The sequence below is a fragment of the Oryzias melastigma genome, linkage group LG9 (genome assembly GCF_002922805.2).
Source record: "Oryzias melastigma strain HK-1 linkage group LG9, ASM292280v2, whole genome shotgun sequence".
NCBI classification, from domain to species: Eukaryota; Metazoa; Chordata; class Actinopteri; order Beloniformes; family Adrianichthyidae; genus Oryzias; species Oryzias melastigma.
This window is the reverse complement of record NC_050520.1, coordinates 33,666,414-33,675,801: the sequence shown is the minus strand read 5'-3', so window position 1 is coordinate 33,675,801 and position 9,388 is coordinate 33,666,414. Positions and strand designations below refer to the sequence as shown.

At 41.5% G+C, this 9,388-nt stretch overlaps 1 protein-coding gene and 1 pseudogene across 3 annotated transcripts in view; one reads left to right on the top strand and one right to left on the bottom strand.

The window, feature by feature from the left end:
- Positions 1-4,568, bottom strand: part of tsc1a (TSC complex subunit 1a) — a gene marked incomplete at its 3' end in the record, with an annotated part of 6,478 nt that extends 1,910 nt beyond the window's left edge. Inside the window, 7 exon segments of one of the 3 annotated variants that reach the window (XM_024276354.1) lie at positions 777-850; positions 2,221-2,375; positions 2,446-2,590; positions 2,845-2,997; positions 3,070-3,173; positions 3,242-3,351; positions 4,425-4,568. In XM_024276354.1, the coding sequence (XP_024132122.1) occupies positions 777-850; positions 2,221-2,375; positions 2,446-2,590; positions 2,845-2,997; positions 3,070-3,173; positions 3,242-3,350 (740 nt within the window). 3 annotated transcript variants of the gene reach the window in all.
- Positions 4,569-5,587: 1,019 nt separating this feature from the next.
- Positions 5,588-9,388, top strand: part of LOC112148936 — an 8,203-nt pseudogene continuing 4,402 nt past the window's right edge.

Here is a 9,388-nt window from a genome sequence, read left to right as displayed (position 1 = left end):
TGTGTGTTACAACTTTTTTTTTACATGAACATTTAACAAAAAGAGAATACATTTTGCTCAGCTAGAAACAAAACATGTAAACAATTATTAATCTAATTTTGGCAAAATAATCTTATTATTTGAATATATTATTGTTTAATTTTGATAGATATAATTTATTTACCCAAATAAAAAAAAGCTGTTTTAATAATTCTTACCGTAGGGGTTAAATCTTTCACAAAGTAAAGTAAAAATGTAAAAAATCTAAAAGTAGCGAAATCTGATGACATCATCACTTCAACATTACAGCTAATGTCCCATTTGCAGCTGCTACGGCGCGGTGGGGAGCCATCGGCAGACTCCTCAAAATTTGCTGCCGCCGCCCAATTCCTTTGAAAATCCTTGGTGTGGTCATGAATGCTGACTGCCGTAGTTTGGAGGCTGTCAGTCAAGTGAGGATGACATCTTTATGAAATCAGTGTGTTCTGTTCCTCACTGTGCTCAGGGAGCTAACTACCCGCCAGACTTCCAAACATTCCCCGATGACAAAAAAACCCTCTGTTCGCTGTTTGATTTTAAATGCCTCTTAAAACCTCTGCAGCCACGGCGTGCCGTGTAAAAATATGACTGCCGCCTCCCAATTACAAACCCGACATCATGGCCACGCCTGCCAAATCTGCTGAAAAACTGGCATTTAGGTTGCCGGGCAGCGGCATTTTGGTACATGTGACCATGGCTTAAATCGTACACTGAAAATGGAATAGATCTGCAGGATATTTCCTGTTTACTAGGCTCACCTGGACGGGTCGAGTTCATAGTCTTGAGTCCCTGTGACCAGCTCTGGGTGAACCCGCACATGCTCTAACATTGGCTGAAAGAGAACATTAAGAGAACTCGGATTACAAAAACAGGTCCAGGTGCCGTCTAAATCATGTGACTCAGATTTCAGGTTTGCTCACAGAACAGAATCAAAGAACTAACGTTTTAGATTAACATCAAAATAATCTGAAACATGATGGAGTCAGTGTCTAAACTACAGAAAAATCAGGTTTTAGTCGGTATAAACGGATCTGAACAGGTGTGTGAAGAAGTCTAAGAACCATACTGCACCTGTGTGAGCTAACATGTTCTAACTTATGACTGCTGATCCTTCTTCTGTTGAAGTTTTTACATTTTTCTGGAACTCTGGGCTGACCCAAACTTCTCTAAATATGTTCGAACCATCTGAGACTAATCTGCTCTAGTTTAAACTAGTGTTTACTAGTTTAAACTTGTTTAAGCGTGCATAAACTAATTTAACTAATTTAGCTTGTTGAAACTGGCCAACACCATTTCTAACTAATTTAAAAAGGTTTAAACTAATCTGAATTAATAAAATTTGTCTGAACTTGCTTAAATGATCCAATACTGACTAATATTAGCTGGTATAAACTGGACTAAACTGATTTAAATTGGTCCAAAATGGTCTGAATTGGTTTAAACTAGGGCTGTCAGATTTGTCGCGTTAAAAACGCATTAATTCGACATGTGCTTGATGCCGACAATTTTTTTTGACGCATTAATCGCGGATTTTCTCATAAGTGCCTTTCCATACCACGCGCGCGGGCGTCCCCCCTTTAACTAACCGGCTGCTCTCACTAGATCACGGGCGGGTCTCCAACCACCGAGCTGCGAGCTAAAACAGGCCGGCGCTAGGACCTGGAGAGCTCCTGCACTCTAACCCGGCTCCGGTTCGCGTCCAGTACCACGTCTGGTGGTACCGGCTCGCGTCCGGCGCCGCGTCCCGAGAGCTGGGGACCCCTGACGTTCCGAACAGCACTTGGGCTTTTGTTAGGCATTTTATGTTACAGCCTTTTATTGTTAAGAAAGTTTATCTCAATACAATGTTACAAAATAAAGTATTTCTGATGAAAACTATTAATTTTGTCATTCTTGTTTTCATAATTAATGTAGAACTGTTAAATTGTTAAACTGTTAAATTCCACATTTTTTTCCTTAAAAAAGGCCACATATTATATTGCGATTAATCGCGAGTTAACTCAGGACCAACTGCGATTGACCGCGATTAAAAATTTTAATCGCCTGACAGCTCTAGTTTAAACTAGTCTGAATCAAATTGAACTTTCCTACACTGGTGTAAGCTAATTCAAACTCATATAAATGGGTCTGAACTGGTTTAAAGTGGCTAATAATGGTCAAAACTAAATAGGCTTTAACTGGCTGGTAGTGGATTTAACTTACTTTCACCACCTCCTGAAACGTGTCTAGATTCTCCTTCATGCTGTAGTGTAGTCTCAGGTATGAGATGAAGTTACAGGGAAACATCCCATACAATCGGTGGAACAGAGAGTAGACACCTGCGTGCAGATGGACCAGTTGGACCACAGGCAGATGGCCTGCAGGAGACGACAGTCAGAACATCCACAGACTGACATGCTGCAGTTTTTTGTTTCGTGTTGGTGTTACCAATATTCTTGTAGCTCCAAGAGGCAAGACGTCCAAACACATCGAAGAAATCGTAGATGTGTTGCTTCCCAGCCTGAGGGATCATGGGTAAGAGAGTGATGAGGACCAGGACTCCGGTGATCAGGAACACCACGTCAGTGTCAGTCTGAAGAAATCCATCACATAGAGGCATAAGTTGGTTACATACCTGCTTATGTTTAAATCAGCTTCTGATTATGGAAATTTCCAGTGTAAACGTGGTCACATAAAGGTAAAATCGTTTTTTTTTTATCTCTTTTGAAAACTATTGGCAGAAAACAATGCTGTGTGCCTCTAAGTCATTGGCCACTGACAAGAAAGTTTCTGCAGATCATTCAAAATGTGATCTATAATAAACTTTTCATTAATTTGAGTGTGAACCTTTAAGCAGCGCAGCAGTGATGACAGCAGAGGCGAATGGCTGATGTGATGAACCCAGGGGGGCTGCTTCCTGATCAGGTGACCCAGCAGGGTGACAGCCCCCAGTCTGGACCCAGGTCTGCTCAGAGACTCATTCAGCTTCTCCAACAGCGCCTGACGAGAAAGGTTTGAAACTTTTATGTTGACATATTTGGAGACCAGATCGACTCGGGACCTGCTGCTCACCTTATGATGCGGCTCCCGGATGGAGGAGAGGAGGAGCACGGCCTGAGAGGAGGAGGAGTCCAGGTAGTACTCTACCAGACAGGAGAGGACAGCGCCCCCTTTATCTGTGAGGAGAGGTGCAGGTGAGCCTCAGTAGTGCAGATATTTGCTGAAAGTGTCCATGTAGACTCACCTGTGCTCAGATGCTGGTTGACAGCGGCCCGCACTTGCTCCGCCTCCTGCAGCTCGGAGCTGTCCAGTGAGGGCAGGAGCTCCGCGATACTCAGCTGCTCCCTGGACATCCTGCAGACAGACGGAATAAAACTAGACTGTCTTTTTTTACTGTTATGACTGTGCATCTGTTTTGGCTTCTGTTTTCGGTGTTTAACTAAAAATTTTCAGCTTTAGCAAAAGCAGCTACAATAATTCAGTCTTTTTACACTGTCTGGTCTGATGAATCTCCATTTTTACTGCAAGATTCAGGTGGTACGGTCAGAATTTGGAGTCAACAACATAAAAGTATGGATCCATCCTGCCTTGTATCAACGGTTCAGGCTGGTGGTGGTGGTGTCATGGTGTGGGGGATATTTTCTCGGCACACTTTGAGCTCCTTGGTACTAACTGATCATGGTTACAACCCCACATCCTACCTGAGTATTGTTGCTGACAATGTCCATCCATTTAGGACCACAGTGTACCATCTTCTGATGCTACTTCCAGCAGGATAAGGCTCCATTTCATAGAGCTGGAATCCTCTCAGACTGGTTTCTGAGTTTAGTGGATTTTAATGACCTTGTCACCAGATCTCAACCCAATAGATCACATTTGGGATGTGGTGGAACGAAAGATTGGCCTCACTGATGAACAGCCGACAAATCTGTAGCAACTGTGTGATGCTGTCATGTCAATATAAACCAAACTCTCTGTGGAATGTTTCCAGTACCTTGTTGAATCTATACCAAGACAGTTCTGACGGCAAAAAGTCAGAGTTATTCTGGTTCTTTTTGTCTTTTGCATATTTATGGTTTCCATGTTTATATTTTGGGGAAAATACTGTCATAAAAATGTTAAATACGATTTAAAAGTAAAATAAACGTGCCACAATAGACACATGGATTTACCTACACCGATTCGCTTTACACGTTATGTAATAAGCACGGTGACGTCATGACGTACTTCTCTTCAGCTGGAGGCTAAGCTAGCAGGCTAACAACACGCTGGCAATTGAGCCTCGCGGGACTAAGCGGGCTGCCGCGTGGCGCCGTTTTCCCGCCCCGCAGCAACCGCGTGCCCTCCAGCGATCCTTGAGCATCAGCGTGACTGTTCACCGACTAGAAAAACGATGAGTGAAAGCGGAGCTGAAGCGCTTCAGTTACCTTCAGACCTGTTGATCCCAGCGCCGAGCGGACATGACAGGCAGCCGCAGGCCACGCCCACTGCCGTAACCTGACACCTGCAGGGGCTCGTCAAAGTTTGGAGGCGTTTAAGGAACAAGTTTGTTGTAGGAAGAAAGAGTTTCAAACACACATTTTTACAACAAAAAAGCTTGTTTTGGTGTTTTTAACATGTTCTTGTGACAGTTTCTCATAATGTGGCACATATATAAAAATAAATTAAGCTTGAAATTGAATATCTGAGTATTTATTATTCTTAATTTATTTTAAATCAGTACAAAAATGTGTGTAAATGTGTCATTGAACCTCCCTGCTTGCTCCAATTTCATGCATTCACTTTTAGACAAATAGATCTATGTACATCTTTCTTTTTCTCGTCCAAGCTGGTGTCTGGCCCAAAATTAATAGCTGCAATATTGTTAGACATTTTTGTTGCTCCGCTAATGCTATGTTGATATTGTGAGGGGCTGTAAGCTCGCAGGAAAGAGTGTAAATAAAGGGATGATGGGAAGTGAGGATTTTTAATGAACGCCTGCAGCTCTGCAGATACTATGTCCTAGAAAACTACAGATGTTTTATGATTTGGGCTAAAAACATCATAAAAAACACACTGGGAATGTTTTTAAAATAAATCAAAAGCTGATTGATTGTAATAAAATGTACCTTAAAGTCTTAAAACCGTATCCTGGTTAAAACTCCACAATTCCTCAATGATGTCATTTTAATCTTATGTGCACAGCTTGCTGTATCCCTAATATGAATGCTCCAAAATTAGCAGAATCTTATTTCAACAAAGTTTTAGCTTGATTTCACAAAGTGAATCTGTGGAAAACGGCTGTAAGTCCAAGCTGCTCCAGTGTTTGGATTGAACAGCAGCTGCGTGCTTCACAGCTTGTTGATCGACCTTCACCTCAGGGATTGAAGCTCAGCTGACATTTTCCCTTTCAAACATTTTTCTCAGAAACATTGTGTGACGGAAAAGTTCTTCTTTTCACACTATAATAAAAACTGTTCAACCGGAACTTATGGAACGTCTCGATCTGATTTGTGATCATAGAAGCTCACATGTGGAGGGTTGTTCTGGGAAAAGTGAAATAAAACAGATTCATGCTTTCAGAAGCTGCCGTGGTGTTTCATGTGCCAACAGCATCAGCCACGGTTCAGATAAGAGCTTGTTATAAAGCAGCAGATGCTGCAGCAGGCTCAAACACATAGTATGATGAAGATGATGATGCTGGTGGTTCTGCTGGCCGTCTGCCTGAACTCAGCTTTGGCTGCAAAGGTGAGTTCTACCTCAATTTCAGAGTTCATCCAGCTTTTCTTGGATTTGGCAGTTTTTCAATGACTCGAGTGAAATCAAGAAAGTGTTCAAAGACAAAACTGTGATCCAACCTGCATACAGTGAAGCTACTTTTCTGCAACAGCTTCTGTAAAATCTACACACAGCTTTTTAAAATTGCATTTTTATAGGAAAGCAAGAAAAGTTTATAACAAAATACCCACTGATAAAATATCTGTCACTTTTCAGTAAATTGATTTAACTAAAGAAAGCACATATTTCAAAAACCCTTTTACTGTTTATTTTTTTACTTTATTTTTAAGTTCTGACTCATGTAAATATACTTTTTTTTTAAATAATTTGTCCTTTTCCTGATTTACTTTAAGTTTGAAATATTCTTTTTATAACTCAATTATTTATTCTTTTATTATTGGGTATTGCAGTGTTTTAATAAAGTAGCTTAATTAGTATGTTAATGCTTTTTATTTTGTTGCTACTACATACATTTTTAGTTTAAAACTGTAATGCACAAAGCAAACTCCGTCCCTGCTCGTCCAGTGTGTTCACCACTGGTTAAATGAGCGCTCAAAAACATGGGATTTAAAACCTATAGAACATTTTAATGGGAAATTAGTTCAGAAAATGTGAAATCAAATGAAAAAAATCTGATTACAGAGTTTTAAATCAATTTGAATCTCCTTAAAAACAGCAGATCAAGTTTTTTGCATTGTTTGTCGGTGCAGCTGGGTGTGGTGCAGACCGAGAGCGGCCTGGTGGAAGGAGAGAGCATCAGAATGAGCCTCTTCAGGACTGTTGATGTTTTCAAAGGTGTTCCCTTTGCTGACGTCCCAGGAAAGTGGGAGAAACCAAAACCCCACCCGGGGTGGGACGGTAAGAGTGTAAAGTCACTGTGAGCTGGTGTGATCTAGTGAGTGGTCACATCCCAGAGAAGCTGATAGTGATAAACATCTCTAAAACAGATCGCTGCTTCTTGTGTTTTTAGGGATCATGAGGGCCACAACATATCGAGAGCGCTGTTTGCAGGTGACGCTGCTGCAGACAAAAACCCAGGGCAGCGAGGACTGCCTTTACCTGAACATCTTTGTTCCCCAGGGGTTATCCTGTGAGTTACACACATTCACAAACACATTGAAATATCTTCATGCAGAATTCATCCAAACTTTCACAATAAAGGGATGTTACCCAAAAGTTCCATGTTCAGAACCTGCTGGGTCTCTTTCAGGGTTACAGGGCTGCTGGAGCCTATCCCAACGACTTTTGGGAAAAGGATTCCCAAAAAGCTAAAATTCCAAAACATCCTCAAAGATTTTTGGTGTTTTTAAAATGTTCTTGTGACATTTTTCTGATGATGGAGGGCATATATACAGAAAATTAAGATGAAAACTGCATTTCTGAGTATTTCTTAATTCAAATTATTGTGAATCAGAAGCAGACAAATTATACTTGGAGTTGTGACATAGAGGCTCCAATTGGAAGGCCAAAATTTCCATTCTGATGCCTCCACTTGTAGTCAATTAGATCAATGAACATCTATGTTTTCCTTGTCTGAGCTGGAATCTGGATCAAAACTGAACAGCTGAGTAGCTCTGATATTTATCACCATTTTTGTAACGGACAATGTTAGGTTGGGGGTGTGAGGGGCTGTAAGCTAGTGGGAGAAAGTTTAAACAGATGGGGGACAAGGAAGTGGGGGTGGGCTTGCTCCGTCTACGGAAAACAGTCCACAATTCAGAGGTGAATTTCTAATAAATTACTGCTGCTTCGCAGAAACTAAAATACATTTTTGGCTAAAAATGGCATCATAATAATTAAAAGACTCCTTTTACAATAAATCAAAAGATGATGAGAGTGTGCCTTTAAGAGCTGCTTTAAAGTAATGTCAAATGATCCCAGCTCAAAATGTTAAATCTTCGATACCTGTCTTTTTCTAGTGTCTACCAACCTTCCGGTGATGATCTACCTGTTTGGGGGAGCATTCCTGATGGGGGCATCTGACGATGTGGCCATTCTTGGAGACTCTTTATGACGGGAAAGAGCTGGCTGACAGGGGGGATGTCATCGTTGTCACCGTCAACTACAGAGTTGGCACTCTGGGTTTTCTCAGTACCGGAGATGACCGACTGCCAGGTATTAAACAGTGTCTGCAGTAGACACTGAAATACGAACCAGAAGCTAGATCAGGTGCCAGGCTTAAAACTGAATTTCTCAGTGTTTCAGGTCTTAATGTGATCTAGGTGGGATTTGTAGTTCTTAATGGTTCATGATATCCTTACAGAGATCCTTAAAGGGATCAAATGTTTTAGTTTTGCTTCTCTTTTTCTGTTAACAAATAACAATCCCGTTTGTTTTAGGAAACTATGGCCTATGGGATCAGCATGCTGCCATCTCCTGGATCCGCAGGAACATTGCAGAGTTCGGAGGGAACCCCGACAACCTGACCATCTTTGGCCAATCAGCTGGAGCTGCCAGCGTTAGTTTCCAGGTCAGGTTTGCAGATGAGCCCCAAAGGGTTTTGTGTTGTTGTGTTAGCAGATTGGTTCCTGACATGTCAATGTGTCCATGTTCCAGATGCTCTCTCCGTACAGCAGAGGACTGTTTCGTAGAGCCATCAGTCAGAGCGGTGTGGCCCTCAGTCCCTGGGCTCTCCAGAGAAACCCCATAAAAGTCACCAAAAAGGTTCTCTTTGCTGTTTTAAATGACACCAATACATGCAGAATCCTCAGGTCTGATGCCTTTTAGCCACAATTCACTCAGAAAACTACATTCTAAGGTTATTTTAAATGTAAAAAGAGTCTTAAAGAGAGCAATTAACTCAGGTTATTTAAACTAAACACAAGCCGTCTCTCTGATCTGAATTTTGTCTGTTCTCGTTGCAATAGATTGCTCGGAAAGTCGGCTGCCTAAAAACCGACGTAGACGAGATGGTCACCTGCCTGAAGATGAGCGACCCAGTTGAACTAACTCTGGCGGGAAAAATCGACGTTCTGCTAATTCTGGGAAAAGGTCAGAACTAAGACTCATTGGTTTCATTGTTTCTTTTCAAGGACTTTCCCTGCCTTGTTTGTTTTGGGGTTCACTTACTGCAGAATACCTGTGGGCTGTGTCTCACTTTGCTGAAGCAGCTCAAATTGCTAACAGTCTGTAGCAGAGCCTCCAAAATGTCTCAAAATTCTTTCAGCAGATCTCAGTTTCCAGCTGCACGGTGTTGGGTTTGTCCTCACGTGTCAGGGGTTTTAGAGGTTTTTCTGATAAGAGTTATTGTAGTTCAAACTCATTGTTTACCTTTCCTAGTTTAAGAGCAAAAAAACCCAAATGTGTCACTTTTGAAACTTGACCATTTAAGACAAAGATAACATTCCTGGAGAACAAGGTTAGCACAATTTTCATTGCCTCAGAATGACAATTTTCCCTCTTTTTCAAACTGTTGTTTCAATTGTTCTGATCCCCAGACATGACATTAAAAAAAGATTAGATTTTTATCTGAAATTGGCATTTTGTGTGCAGAAAGTAGCATGCTGTGCAAACAAATAAGGATTGTGTTCACATAAGCACTTAGTGTACATCAGTTAGAAATTGTGCACACAGCGCATCACACAAGGAAGGTGGGACCCTCGACCTTCTGTCCCCTACCCCATCCCTGGCGGGG